This window comes from Barbus barbus (genome assembly GCF_936440315.1).
Source record: "Barbus barbus genome assembly, chromosome: 18".
Lineage (NCBI taxonomy): Eukaryota > Metazoa > Chordata > Actinopteri > Cypriniformes > Cyprinidae > Barbus > Barbus barbus.
Window position 1 is genome coordinate 5,750,690 of NC_136746.1, and position 16,282 is coordinate 5,766,971.

At 38.6% G+C, this 16,282-nt stretch overlaps 1 protein-coding gene across 1 annotated transcript; it reads right to left on the reverse strand.

Annotated features, from left to right (window-relative positions):
* Positions 1–98: 98 nt before the first annotated feature.
* Positions 99–8,677, reverse strand: oit3 (oncoprotein induced transcript 3). The gene is made up of 9 exons (XM_079440586.1): positions 8,558–8,677; positions 5,094–5,468; positions 4,894–5,007; positions 3,510–3,632; positions 3,302–3,424; positions 3,058–3,218; positions 1,368–1,780; positions 509–608; positions 99–382 (listed from the first exon to the last, which is right to left on the reverse strand). The coding sequence occupies exons 1-9, from the start codon at positions 8,616–8,618 to the stop codon at positions 218–220; spliced, it is 1,635 nt and encodes a 544-aa protein (XP_079296712.1). The 5' UTR covers positions 8,619–8,677; the 3' UTR covers positions 99–217.
* Positions 8,678–16,282: the final 7,605 nt, after the last annotated feature.

Here is a 16,282-nt window from a genome sequence, read left to right on the forward strand (position 1 = left end):
ATCACCTACAGTAGATGCATGCACATGGAAAGATTATTTTTCTAAAGAGGATTTATGTAGTAAATATAATGTCAGAAATAGTTGAAGGAAGCAACTGATGCAACTCATAAATGTAAGATTACTGCAGATACTGTATTCAGTATGGATGTGTTTAAATACAGTAAAGTAGCCTGTAGATGGCGTTGTGGGTAAGAGATTTTTTTAGATGTGTGTGGTCTCATGGATCTGGGAGTATACGAATAGGTCCACTGGAAAGTACGTGTTGCTCTTGGTGCTGGTCAGTCCAGAGATGTCTCCTCAAGCGCTTTCGGCAGCCCTGTGTACAGCGGGATTCCCCTTGTTCCTGGCCACACACCACCACATGGCAATGCAAGAACACCTCCTAATACACACACAGTACACACAAAAGTTTCAGCAAAGTAATAGCTAGCCCATTAGCACACAAAAGCACATGCATAGGACAGACCAGGCAGCTGAATTTCTCAGCATGCACCAGTGCCCTACTCACTCTATTGTCCTTGCCAATGAACTTGAAGACAGGGACCTGGTAGTGTTTGGAGAGCTCATCTTTAGCTGAAAACTGACGCACCGTACCATCTGAAATGCAGCTGAGAAATATAAGGCCATTAAAGCACAACACAAAATAACGTGGATAAATTGTACCCACAACCTCAGATATGACATAACTGAAAAAGGGTATCCTGAGGAATCACACCTGCCTCTGTAACAGTATGCGCTAAACACCCCAGACAGCACACATATGTCTGCAAGATGTCTGTTAAAGATCTCTTGATTTGTACAAGCGTCTGACATTTTTCATACATTCTAAATCATATATATCTTAAAGACATCGAATATACGTCTATTTGACATCTGATAGGAAATATGCAGAGAGCAAACACTCTAAAATATACGACTTGCAGATGTAAATCCAGGCATCAGATAGATGTACATGTGCTATCAGGGACAGCTAAAAATTTGACAGGAGAGCCATCCAATCAGTTTGCTAAAGTATTCAGGTTTTGGAGATAGATATTGTTGAAAAAAAAACAGCATGCTTGTTAGGTATGTTTTGAAGAATGGCAGCTGGTTTGAGCTGGTCCTTAGTTGGTCATGAGTTGGTTATAAGCTGGTCATGTGCTGGTCCTAAGCTAGGACCAGCTTATAACCATCTTAAACCAGCTCAAACCAGCTGCCATGCTTCAAAACATACCAGCATATGCTAGTTTTTCAACAGGGAAGGGATAGAGTGGTCTAATTCTGTGGCTGTTGAAGTTAGTAAAATGGCTAAAATCACTTATAGCACCAGTCATGGAGCATGCAGAATGAGTGTACAGAAAATGTTTTCATTTTTGACTTATACCTACCCATCTCTGATAAGGTAGTATTTTAAGGCCTGGTCAGCTTTGGGACCAGGGGTGGCAAAACAGCTCTCTACAAAAGCAGCAAGGCCATCCACCCGCTCTCGAGGCTCGACGCCAAAGTACAGTGAATCACGCAAATGCAGTTGTGGAGGTTGGTTGTACGACTCGGAGAATTCAGCATTTTTGAAGAGCTCCAAACTGAAGGGGAATATTCCTTCGCTGTGGCCCGCTAACTCGAGTGCTGTGTTACGCAGACTGGGCAGGTAGCCATCTGACACCTCGTACTGCCGTGGAAACTCACACGTAATTGGCAGCAGTAGTTTACTGGTGCGCACAATTAAGTCCCCATTGCTGCTGGGACTAGACCGTGGCAAACCTGTTGCCAAGTTAGTGCCAACAATTTTGTCATCAATGACCTGGAGAAGAGAGAAAGGAAGATGACTTTCCACTACATTCCCAGACAACTACCAAATAGTTAACATGTAATTTACTTCAGTAATGTGAGAGTGAGGAAAAATATAGAAGCTAGGACTTGATTTTATCCATTAGGGTTGGATTTTGAGTAGGTGTTATGGTTTCAGTCCTGCAAGCTGCAAATTATGAAGGAATGCCATTGGCAAGTACATTTGAGGAGACTTGTTAACCAGAATGACAGTAAAGATCACAGTATTTCCCAGTGGTAACGGTTCTTTTTGACTCTATTATTGTTTGCTATTATTGCCATAAGCTAAATAGCGATACTATTTACATTAAGTGCAAATAGCATCTATTGATATTTCAGTAACACTTTAGAATAGGGATCATTTATTCACTATTAACTACGACTTTTCCCTCAATAAGTTCCTAATTTGCTGCTTATTAATAGTTAGAAAGGTAGTTGTTAAGTTTAGGTATTGGGTAGGATTAGGGATGTAGAATAAGGCATTAACATGTGCTTAATTATTACTAATAAATGGCTAATATTCTAGTAGTATGCATGATAATAAGCAACTAGTTAAGAGACCCTAAAATAAAGTGTTACCGCTATTTCTATAAAGTGAAAATAGCGTATTTTCTTAGCAATAGTAGATGCTATTTACACTAAGTGAAAATAGTCATAGCGTCTATTTACACTGTGTAAAAATAGCAGTATTTTCTGCTATTTATACTACTTATTGTAAATAGTGGGAAATATCTGCACCTCAGTATTGTAGTACATTATAAAATAGTATGCGATAATGTATTGAGTGTAAATTATAAATTGTTTTCAAATTAATAATCTGATGCTGACTTATTGGGACAATAAATCCCCCCATACACCTAACCCTACCCTTCATTTTCAACTTTTTGATTATTATCCTTCATTTTCATTTTTGAAAATAAATGCCTTTCCGATGTGATATGAGATGTAAAAAAAGGGACAAGAATGAGTTCGTCAAAAGGCAGATTCAAACTCAGGTAAATTGTGTCAAAAAGTCTGCACTACATGTTTTACCACTTACACCACTGAAGCTGTTCTTTGACAGCCGTCTTATGTAATGCTGACAAGCCCAACCACACATTGGTGGGTGAAGTTAGTGTAAATAGCCTCTGCCAACAAGGTGGGCTATTTGCACTTAGTGTAGATAGACACTCCATTAAAGGGCAACTGACACGTTTTGGTCCTAGTGTGCAATGACTGATCAAAGTTTGAAAAATCCATAATAATTTTTACCTGGACCACAGTGCCACATGTCTTCAGACTAAAGTGGAGGTTAATGTGGGTGCCATTGGAAATGCCCCGGCAGGAAGTGTTAGACAGGAAGAGTTCAAGTCCTCCCACCAGGTCTTTGGGAATCGAGACCTCTATGGAACTAGGATCACACTGCACAGGGACTGCACACAAAACAAACGTCGAAGTGAAATCTACAAACCCTGACAGAAAGAGGAACAAGGTAGGAGAGATAGGTTCAGCTGACCTTGACAGGTCTGTTTGTCATCTCCCAACGTCAGTCCCCGGGGACAATGACAGTAATAAGAGTCGTCCTCTGAGGAGCATCCATGGCTGCAGCCTCCATTCACACTGTCACAGCCAGCAGTCTCTACACACAACCACAGCATCCACAATGCATAAAATAAATGAAAGCCTGCCCATATTCAGGATGCTCTGGTTTACCATGTTCTTACCTTTACAGCTCTTCCCGTCCTTGTCCAGTTCTTTGCCTGGTCCACACTCACATCGACGAGAGCCCTTGGTGTTGATGCATAATTCTGCACATCCTCCATTGCCTTTCTCACATTCATTCACATCTTAACACAACAGATCACAGTTAAAAACAGAAGCAGATAAGTAAATGTGGAGTAGAAATTTTGAAGGCAGCATCCTAACTGAAATAGATTGATTTGGAATGTACAGGCAGCAACTTTGTGCATCATTCAATGCTTCACCTGAGAAGACTAGTCTCAAGTGCATTTGTATTGTTTTCTATGTATGCAACGTTGCTTTAGAATTTGTCTGTCTGTTTTTAACAGAACAGTCTTTTTGTCAGGAGCAACACAAAATGCTGCCTTAAAATGTTCCCTCTGTAGTTGAATGACTGTTTTGCAACAAGGTCAGTAATTTATGTTGTGCTGGAAGTGGAATTGACAGTGATAAGTTAAGTTTCTCCTGAAGGGTAAAAAGGTTATAAAAATGCTCACAGGAAAAACTTAAAGCTAGAGAGAATGCATCAATGTGCTTGATGTCCTTCAGTATATCCAATCCAGCAAATGAACGCATTCAATTACATCTAATTGTTTTCACTTATTCTGTTTACTCCTTATTTTCCTGTTGTGTCTTTGCCTCTACAGCATTTGGAGTTGACACTTTCCTCACCAGCTTATGAAGTAGGACTGCTTCATGCACTGTGTTCCTTCTGCAAACTAAGGATAGGAATTTCGATGGAGGGGAAAACCATAGAAACAATTGCTATTGGGTTAGTTTTGAATCATAATTAGGCTGGTTTTGTTTCATAGACCTGGCAACACTGACCTGGAGTGTTCTAGTAATCCTGAAGACCTTGATTTGCTGTTTCAGATGTGCTTAATTAGACTTGGAGCTACATCTGCAGGACCTCCAGGAGCAGGATTGGACCCTATACAGTCTTGCCCTAAACTTCTATATATCCTTGGCCTCTGGCTGTTCTTGTAACAACTACATATCATTAAGAGACAGAGACTTGTGAACATAAATTACACTCATTCTGAGAGGTAACCATAGTAACAAAGCCAGAAAAAATGAGTTCTCCAAGACAAACTTAAATCTTAAAAATTACCTACAGAAATTCCTTTAAAACTGTAAACGCCTTGAAAGTTGCTGCATAATTTGCACTCCCTTCTTTTCCACCATTAAAAGCATTGATTTAGCTGACTGCCTTCGTACATTAGTGGATTGTTTCTCAATTTTGCCTTCCAACAGTCTTGTGGTCTCTTTTTCATCACTGCAAAAGCACTCTCTCATTCTAATTGCAATATAACTCTTCGGCTCTATAAGCATTTATCTTGGCCAGGCATGGACCACACTGTTACTCACCCAGACATGTCTGTGCATCCGGGCCTAGAACTGTTCCCTCAGAACAACGGCACTCTGGCTCAACAGGACAGTCAGCTCCGTTACACTCCACCTCATCGCAAATATCATAGAAATCTATGGCAACACACATAACGAAACTGATGGAGGTCACTTTTATCCAACATGTCAGAAAGACCCAGTAAAGCAGGAGGAAGACTTACAGCCACAGTAGACGTGGAAGCAGACGGAGGGTCGGGGCAGGCGGTAGACATAGTAACCCTTAGCACAGGCCTTTACAGCCACATTAGCTGTCCAGTGACAGCAGTTATTATTGAAGCTAGCACAAGCTGGGAGGGTGACAATGCCATCGCTAGGCTGAGGGTGGCTGCCGTTCAGCCAGATGGGAGCATGGGTACCACAGTGGTTCTCCTCTATACAGAAGGTTGGCATAGCATCCCCAGCCATCCCCGTAAAGCGATACCACTCTCCCGCCACATGCCGGTCGCACAGAGGGACTCCCGCAGAGTTGTTGACGTGGTAGTCAGTGTTCCGCCATGGTTCATTCAGACTGATATACGCTGAGCAGGGATCTAGAGCTGAGACAGGTAAAAATTGGTCATAACTTGTCAGCACATATTATGCATTAGTACATGCTTGTGCCACCACCAGACTGATGGTGATACGTTTTGTTAAAATAATTTCCTCTGACTTAAGAGAGATAACTATAAATAATAACTTTGGGCACAACATACTTAGGAAGCATTCGATTGATACAGATTTCCTGCTTCAATTCTGTCACTAGTCATTAACACCTGAGAAATGCCAGTGAAAAACAAGAAACAGCTGATCAAAAAGTAAAATAAAAAAAGTAAAAAATCCTTCAAAAAGGTCTCAGCCATGTCCTACTTGTCCTACATGTCCCACACCCTACTTGAGTACTTTTGAGAATTTTTTTGTACTTTTTACACCTCTGCCCCCCAATAATTCTGTACCCCCCACTGTTCCAGCCACTAGCGTCATTCCTGCAAACCAGTACCTCATCTTTTTAACTATTTACTCTAGGAACCTCTTTGTTTTGAGAACAGGCTATTGTTCATGCAGTGTTTTTTTATTATTTACTAAAATGAAACTGGTTCAGCTCATAAGAGTCAATTGTTCATGAATCAGACTATACTCTTTTGCCTGTAAAAGCCTGAAAGGACCGCTTAATAAAAAGTAAAGTCGTGACGTATTGTCAAGTATGGTGACCCATACTCGAAATTGGTGCTCTGCGTTTAACCCATCCAAGTGCACACACACAGCAGTGAGTAGTGAACAAATGCACACACGCACACACACACACCGTGAACACACACCCGGAGCAGTGGGCAGCCGTGCTGCAGCGCCCGGGGAGCAGTTGGGGGTTTGGTGCCTTGCTCAAGGGCACCTCAGTCGTGGTATTGAGGGTGGAGAGAGCACTGGACATTCACTCCCCCCACCTACAATTCCTGCCGGCCGGAGACTCGAACCCACAACCTTTCGATTACGAGTCCGACTCTCTAACCATTAGGCCACGACTAGCTTTATTTATTTAAAAAATGTGACAAACTTAACCTGCAAGACTTAGCTTCACTTGAAAGATTAACTGGTCAAGCTTTACAAGTTCTGAAGTTTTGTTGGTGGACAAGATGGTCCATACGCTAGACCTCCACCAAACCAAAAGATAAACAACATTATGTATGCTGGTCTATGACCATGAATGGTCACCGTGAATGACCATTAGTCAGGTGGCAGCAGCTTGATGAGGCTTAGAGGGAGAATCCTTTCCACAGTAAATTATCACCTTAGATAAAACAAAAATCAGTCGATCAATCTAATCAATCTAATTCCAAATCATCACAGCAGAGGTCAGGGGTCAGGGCTTTTCATTCAAAAACACGAACCTTTAAGTGGATTGACATTTGCCTCTTCAAAACCCTCACACAATGCATTTAAATGTAACTTTTACATTTTCTGAAGGAAATGTGAGTAGTGCTTGTCTATGCAAACCAACTACCATTATGCTAAAGTGTTGCTTTTTGTTTACTAAGAGTATTTGTTGTTGTTGTTTTGGCTTTTAGCTATGCTGTAGCCAGGGTGATCTGGTTGCTATGTGATTGCTTACTCACCCAAGTGAAAAAAGCCCACCCAGTTTCTAATATTCTGGTTTCCAGATATTAACTCATCTCCTGCGAGTTGCATGATTTGCAATAATATTCATGTGTAATCGTTTGAATTTTCCAATTTTCCAAATCACAAACACTTTGTAACAGTGCCTTTGAAAACAGCACTTTCACACCCACAGACATGTTTTAATATTATAATTAATATTAGAGGGTAGTACTATCAGCACAGGCAGACTGTAGATAGATATGTCTCCTAGGGATGTTCAGTTGATACAAGAACAGCCGGAGGGCAAGGATAAACGGATGTTCAGGTCATGACTGTTTGCGGTAAACACAGCATTCTTGGACACTGTTACAATAAATTATCATCTTTCACATCTACTGCATATCCACATACAACCAAACCTACCCACCCCCGGTATTAAGTAATAACATTAATTTGGATGTCACATAACATTATTAATATTGCTTATAATCAGCTTTCCATGAACTTACATTGAGGTACATGAATCCTATCTAGAGACCAGCAGCCTTATTACAGAAACAATATGACACAGAATCTTGTTTGTTAACCATGGTAATTTTAATTAGGAATCTTTTTCAAATCTTAAAGGCTTAGTTCACCCAAAAATGGCATTCCTGTCATAATTTACTTACCCTCATGTTGTGCCAACCCTTTTTGGCTTTCTTTGTTCTGTGGAACAAGATTATTAGAAATGTCCCATTGTCTCACATTTTTCTTCTTTTTTTCTCATAGTAGTCAATAGTAACCACAATTCTTCAACATTTCTTCTTTTGTATTCAGCAGAAGAAAGTCATACAAGTAAGGAATGACATGAGGGTAAGTAAATAATTGTTACTAACTAATACTTTAGAATTAATTATACATTATGCATAATTCACATTAATTATGACCCTGTATATAGTAGTTCTCCAGGATATATGGGGAACAAAATAGTAGTTATAGTAGTAATAGTAGTTAGTTACCTAATAGTGAACTACCAGTTTCAACTGAGTGCTATTACTTACTAAATCATTACTCAGTTTCTTGTTAGTTAATAGAAGTTACTACAATTTAAATAGTGTATTAGTCATTTGTTCGTGTTCATTAACAATGGAATAGTATTCTAAAGTGTCACTAACCATTTAAGTCAAGAATTAAGATGGGAGTTTGTGTAATACAAAACATCAAAAACACTTAGGAATTGGAAAGTAAGAAGATTTTGGCTTTAGCCACCACATACTGTAGCAACACACATAAAACACTCAAAACACACTAGTTCATTGTCAGTTCATTGTTGATTCATTTTGGTTCAATAACTGTAAAGTCCATCAATTATGTTATGAGTTTAATCTATAAAGAACCTTTGGAGAAAACAGTGATGTGTTCAAGAAACTGTCAAATATGCAATATGCCGATCACAGTCATTTGAAAAAAGTGGAAAATGGAAAACTGGTTGGCAGTTTCCTTTAGAATGAAACTCAAAGAATAAGCACTTAATAATTATAAGCAGTGTACATATAAAACAATATGTGCTTACCTATGGCCTGTGCTGTAGTCACAGCTTGTAGAAGAACAACCAGAGAGAAAAGTATGGCCATTGGTAGAGAGAAACTTATTTAATGAGAAAGCCACAGACGTACACCCCGTCTTGTCACAGTTTGTGGAAGAGCTTTATGATTTAATAGTGGATTCTGTTATCGCTGTCATTATGAAGGATGGGTCTTCAAGCACAATGACTGTTTGTCGTCTTCCAGTGGACAGGACATCTATCTCACCTTGACCTCTTCTCCTGTCCCTTTGTCCCATGTCTAAGAAGACCCACCCCTCCAGATAGAGACAGGACCATCCTCTCATTGTTACTAGAGTCTGGCTTATTCATCCCACTCTAATAAAGTACATCTCCCAGAATCCTCTATCTTCCCACCTAACATGTCTTCAGTTGCTGGCTCCACTTACAGCAGTGACAGCAGTGCCGATGTGATGCATTTAGCAGACAGTGTGTTAAGAAATTCAGGTGGAGTTTCATCTCATGCCCTCTGTAAAACTTCCATAGGTGTTTCTGGCTTTTAAGACAGACTATATGCACAGAAGTTCAGCAAGTTCAGCGAGGGGAAGTCGTGGCCTAATGGTTAGAGACTCGGACTTGTAATCCGAAGGTTGCGGGTTCGAGTCTCCGGCCGGCAGGAATTGTAGGTGGGGGGAGTGAATGTCCAGCGCTCTCTCCACCCTCAATACCACGACTGAGGTGCCCTTGAGCAAGGCACCGAACCCCCAACTGCTCCCCGCCGCAGCATAAATGGCTGCCCACTGCTCCGGGTGTGTGTTCACTGCTGTGTGTGTGTTCACTGCTGTGTGTGTGTGTGTTCACTGCTGTGTGTGTGTGCACGTTGGATGGGTTAAATGCAGAGCACGAATTCCGAGTATGGGTCACCATACTTGGCTGAATGTCACTTCACTTCACTTCACTTCACTTCATTTATAGATTCATCCATCCATCGTTTTCTTCTTATTTGCCAGATGGAGCAGTTTCTTTGTAACTTGGCATTACAGAATCTTTTTGTCACTGTTACTGGTAATGAAGTTTCTCAAACTAGATGCAGATCCTGTAGTTGTCCTTTTTTTATTATGCATCAGGGCCACCTACTTATCAGTCTCTCTTTATCCTGTTTAGATCTGGTTTGATTTCTTTCACTATAATGTCAGTGAATGGAATAGCCTCCGCCTCTCAAAAGAACAATGACTGGATGAATTTCTAAAGAAAAAAAATAGTTTTCAGCAATTTTTAAACCAAATTGCTGTCAGTTTGTCAGTTAGAAGATACACACACACACACACACACACACACATGCATGTTTGTTTTTGTGAAAAGTGTGGACATCCCATAGGTGTAATGGTTTTTATACTGTACAAACTGTATGTGCTATTGCCCTACACCTACCCTACACCTAAACTTAGCCCTCACAGGAGACTGTGCATTTCAACTTTCCCCAAAAAAACTCACTCTGTATGATTTATAAGCGTTTTGAAAAATGGGTCAATGTCCTGAAAAGTCACCTTCACTTTGTAATACCTGTGTCATACCTGTGTCATTATACAAATTGATGTCCTCATTTGTCACAAAAACGCACACACACACACATGTTGGTTTTTGTGGTTTATGGGGACACTCCATAGGCGTAATGGTTTTTATACTGAACAAACTCTGTGTGCTATTGCCCTACACCAACCCTACACCTAAACTTAGCCCTCACAGGAGACTTTGTGCATTTTTAGATTTTCAAAAAAACACCATTTAGTATGTTTTTTAAGCCTTTTGAATTACGGGGACATAGGCAGTGTCCTCATAAACCACCTTCATATTGTAATACCTCTGTCATACCCATGTCATTATACAAATTTGTGTCCTCATGAACCACATAAACATGCACACACATATATATGTGTGTGTGTGTGTGTGTGTGTGTGTGTGTATACATACAGTATCTCACAGAAGTGAGTACACCCCTCACATTTTTGTAAATATTTTATTATATCTTTTCATGTGACATCACTGAGGAAATGACACTTTGCTACAATGTAAAGTAATGAGTGTACAGCTTGTATAACTGTCCCCTCAAAATAACTCAACACACAGCCATTGATGTCTAAACTTCTGTGAGATACTGTACATGCATACATATACATATATATACATATATACATACATATGTATATATATATATATATATATATATATATCAAACTGACAAATAAGTAGACATTTAAAACTATATGTAACAGTAAAATAGTAAATTATGTAGTAAAAGTGTAACAATAAAATAATGTGCAAATGTGTCTCACACAAAGCTATTGTATGGCTTCATAAAGATTGGAATACAAGTACTACATAATCATAGTGTTCAGTTGCTTTGTCTTAACAGTTTAGAGAGAAATACTCCTTCAAGCCATCCATTAGTCGGTAATCAGTCAGACTTAGCGTTGCACTTTGTGAAGTTTGTCATCTTTCCTTCGTCCTTCACAGCAGCACAGGAAAGACAGGACAATGTGCTAATCATTGATATCTTCAGCACAGAGTGGAGGAAAGTGTCTGAAGGTTGTCGCAGAGACTGAAGAGAGGAGATTGACAAATGGAGAGGTGCTGCTGGTTTTTTCAAGTCTTACAGCTTAACAAGAATGGATGTGTCTTTTTTAGCGTTTTCTTCGCATTTAAGAAAAGAAGAGAGGGCTCTTCTTTTCTGGCCTGCCTTGTAATCCTGTTTTCTTGTTGCTTATGATCAGTCACAAAATATCAGAGTAAATACAGACATTGCAAGAATGAAAGCATGGGAGAAAAAAAAAGACTTGCTTTCTTCACATAGGTAGAGAAGATAAATCTTCTTTAAGGGCCTTTGATTGCATAAAGCAGTTTAGAGTATGCTGCTGGACACTGTGTACAAACAGAAGCCTGCTATCTGGTAGGAAGTTGAGCTAAATGTGGGAAGAAGCAGGAGTCGAGCAGGTCAAGGCAAACATCATTGAGGTAAATATGACTCTAAAACAAGTCCTGCAGCTTAATTAGAAACAAAGCATTCACTGTTATTATGACATATGAGTCCAGTTCACATGGAAACTTATGACAGAGTTGTGGTCAGAATTATTGGCACCCTTGGTAAATATGAACAAAGAAACCTTTTATGTGAAAAGGTTAATCCTTTTGATCTTTTATTTTAAACATTTACAAAAATCTAGCCTGTAATTGGAAAGTAAGACCTTAAAATGGGAGGATATGGAATAATTTTTTTTTTTCTTCTCTATTACACTTTGGCCACAATTAATGATACCCTTTTATTCAATAGGACTACTTTTTGCAGTGTTCTTTTGCCAAGATAACAGCTCTTCACCTATATTACCTGATGAGTTTGGAGAACCTGACAAGAGATCAGAGACAATTCCTTCATACAGAATCTCTCAAGACCCTTCAGATTTCCAGATCATCCCATTGCGTAGTTTTCTTCTGAACATAGAGCCGAGTCCAGTTTGAAGTTCCAGTAGTGTCTGGCAAAAGAATATGCTGGAGTTTGTTTTTGGATGAGAGTTTTTTTCATTTTTTTCTTGAAACCCTCCAAAAATCATATTGATATTGGTGTGGTTTGAAATATACAATACTGTATTTTTTCACTTTCTGATCCAGAGACTCAACTATTTTCTGCAATTCTCTAGCTGTGATCCTTGGAGTATCTTTGGCCAATCTCGCCTTGCTTTAAGAGTGTAGACATGTTCTCTTTGAGGCAGATTTGGTGGAAATGGGCATTTTCAGCAGTTTAGCTCTTTTTTATAGTCATTTTCTAATTTGTGAAGCTCAACAATCTTTTGCTGCACATCAGAACTACTGTATATTGTTTGGTTTTTCTCATTGTTATGGATGATTAAAGGGATAGTTCACCCAAAAATGTAAATGATCCCATGATTTACTCACCCTCAAGCCATCCTAGGTGTACACGACTTTCTTCTTTCAGATGAATACCATCAAAGTTATATATATAAAAAAGCAGTCATAACTCTTCCAAGCTTTATAAGCTTTATATGGCAGTGAATAGTGGTCAAGATTTAATATATAAGATCATATATACTCTGTTTTATAACTAAATGTATTTTATGATCTGTAACTGGTCACAACACTGTTTGAAAATGTTGCATTATAACTCATTTGAATTTCAAATACAAAAATTAAATCACTACCGGTTCCAAAACTGGATAAGTGTTTATTGATAATTGAATTACATTTCTCTTTTATACACATTTCATAAATGATACAGGATTTTACATTGTCATTTTTGAATTCTTCTAACATTACAGCATCCGATGCCAATGACAAAATGAACAAATAGAGAATATGAAAAATGTTTTTCATTCAGCATGACCCATTACCTTTTTTCCCCAAAATATAATTTTCATTTTAAGTGCACATGAAGAAAAGTTTATAATAATACACAAGTAAAAGATAATCAGTGTGGGAGTATAAGAAGGCGCTAAAGAAAGAGTAAAATGGATGGAGCGAGGGGTGTTTGAGAAGGTCAGGTCTTCCATACTCTCTGTTCTCAGATCAGAATAAAGGCAGCACTGCAGCGCTCGAGCAGCAGCATTGAGATTGAGAGAGCAAAGAGAGGCTAAAAACAAGACAATGTAGAGGTGATCCTTGCAGCTGCCAAGAGCGTGCTTGCTGCTGGATCATGAAGGGTGAGGGATTGGTTGGGAAAAAAAAACTCTTGATGAACCAGGAGTCTGTTAATCTGCAATCAGCATTCATAATCTTTGCTTTTTTGATTCATTTATATATAATTTCCCCATGTAAACATACATTCATGCAACACCCGCTTTAGAATATTCAATATATTTGACATATTATTACTTAAAAAACCCTGAAACAAACAGAAAACCCTACAAATAAACTAAAATTAGTTCAACTTATCAGATGATGACCAGACCCAAGACCTCTTATAGATGTTCAGTAAGTCGAGGGATGTCAAGTGTACTGGGCATCTTGGAGAGCGAGATGGTTGACTTTCTGCCCAGAAATGACTTTGGAGTGTGTTTATAAAGGATGAATTTATGACTGTTTATCACATAAGTGAAAAAGAATGGATGTTTTTATGCTTATGGTGCATCGGCTGATTTTGACTGCTATGGACGAAGGTTATGCATGAACTGAAAATTCATGAAGTCTGAGACGAGATGCTCACACCAACTGCATATTGTCACAAATGTGCACAGTGACCTTGATTCTGCTTTCGGTCAACATTCTTTATTGATCCTTTATAGACCAGACAGATTTTAAGGTTTAGGTTTAGGATGAACATTGATATAATCAGTCGCTCATTTCCTTTAGGGTGATTAATGCTTAGGTTCAGAACTATGCCTCAATGTTGTTTCCGGACCAATAGTAGATATGCATGTGTCTTGTACCCATCAGCTACGTCTAGAGTGAGGGAACCATAGTTTGAATTTCATTTTATAATAGGGCATACAGTCCAATAAACCCTGTTCAAACAAACTCGGATAAGAGAGAGAAGCATCTCCCCTGAAATCAACTGGGTCAGACATAATGCAGTTATCAGGCTGTTATCCTTAAAAAAAAAAATCTTGCTGTGTTAAATCACAAGCTAATTCACTCAAGCACACCGAGTAACTCCCATTGACCTGAACTCCTCCCCAACAATAAAAAGTCACTCTTAAATAGCATCCATCACAACACTTAAACTTTTAGCCAGACATGCAAAATCATGGATTATGATCTGTCATTATTTACCATAATGTCATTCCAGACCCAATGCTGGTTTTTATTCCCAATAAACACAAAACAGAGAACATTTGAAGAATTATCCTAGTTCTTTTTTTCTAAAACCTTAGTTTATAGTGACCATGTCTGTTGAGCTTCAAAAAGAACAACAAGCAGAAGTTTACATGATTCGGAGGCTATATTCCATGTCTCCTGAAGTCATTCTAAACCTATAAGACTCAACAAATGAGGATATTTTTAACATTCTCTCATCTTTTTTTGCCCATCTTTTGAAAGTCCACACAACAAAAACATAGGTGCATCAATCCATATGAAGCAAGTGATTGAATCCAAGAGACACAATTACTTTATATGATGAACAGTTAATTGGCAACACTTTACAATAATTTTACCAGTTATGTTTGTTCTTGTCACACAAGAATGTTTGACATTCTCACATTTTAGGCAAATATGGAGCTTCCTTTTACCATATTTGATGAGCTCCATTTATATGCATTGCACAAAGTTTTAATAAAAGACTAAATTAAATCTCTTCATCATAAGCGTTCGTGTCTCTTTAAACCACTTGATATATATTTTTTTGGCATTTCAAAGAATTAAATGTCTTATGACATAAGGATGAATAAATTGTCATTTTTGGTTGAATTATCCATTTCAGTCATCAACTGCTAACAATCTTCCCCATTTTGCAACTCTGAAACATGAAACCTCAGTGTTTGAATCTAAAAATCTAACTAAATCAACATTTTCCTCAATTTCCGTATGGCTTCAGAAGACTTGGAATATAGAGTCATATTAACTAATGAAGACTTTTTAAAAGTTTGACGCCCGTGGTCAGTATGAATGTTGAATAGAAATGAGCTGCACGAACATTTTACTAAATTTCTCCTTTTGAGTTTCACAGAAACAACTTTTTTTGGCGGAACTCTTTCTTTAATGTCCCTTCTATTAGAGTTGTAGGCTGGAATCTCACCCTGTAATATTGAAACACATGGTAAGAATGGACACAAGCTGCTGCTAAGGGGATTTGAGACTCTATGTGCCCCTTCCACCTATAAAAGACACAAACGCAACATGAATATGGCTTTAAAAATGCTTAATGGCGACCACAGGCACAAATATGGACATGTGTAGGGCAAACCCACAATAGACAACAGGATTATGGGTCACCATAATACCCAAAAACCAATTTCGAGACTTGTCTTGATATGACCATTTTGTTAGAGAGCAACAAGATCCAGGTCCAACTCCTCCCACCTTACATTGTCCTTAGACTTACCCAAAGTGAAAAATTGACAAAAAAGAGGAAACCCCTTGCCTTAAAATTTAAGCAAAAAATAATTTTAAAAAAATAAGTGAATTGTCAAGTTCACTGAACTTATTTTTTTAAATTATTATTTACTTAAAAAAAAAAAGAAAAGAGGAAACCCCTTGCCTTAAAATTTTTAAGTTAAGTCAACTTATCACTTTTTACAGTGTAGATGTGGACCCAACCACGCCCCCTGGATCTTGTGGACTGCAGCGAGCCCTACTTGAGTCAAGTGGTTGCCCATCTTTGTGGAAAACAAAGCGAAATGACTGAGAGAACTTTGTTTTTATAATAGCATTAATATGCATAATCTCATATGATAAATAACTGGACTGAAAATGCATGGCGAAACCGATGAAAACGATGTTGACAATCAAGGTCAACCCAGCTAGAATCATTGCTGTCGGCTAAAGATAGCACACATATAGACAAAGGATGCGACATTCTCTCTCTTTATAGCATGCCACAAAGTGTGCAAAACACACGCTAATTCTAGATCTAATATATTACACATTCTCTGCATGTTCCAGAAGACTTGGCATACGAGGCAGATATATGCAGCTAAAAACGCCACATGAATGATGGGAAATTGATCGCGTCTGGAACCCTTTTCCAGAAAAATAAATCGTGTTTTACACAGTGACCTGCCTTAAGACCGTTCGATGGGTCATTTTTTT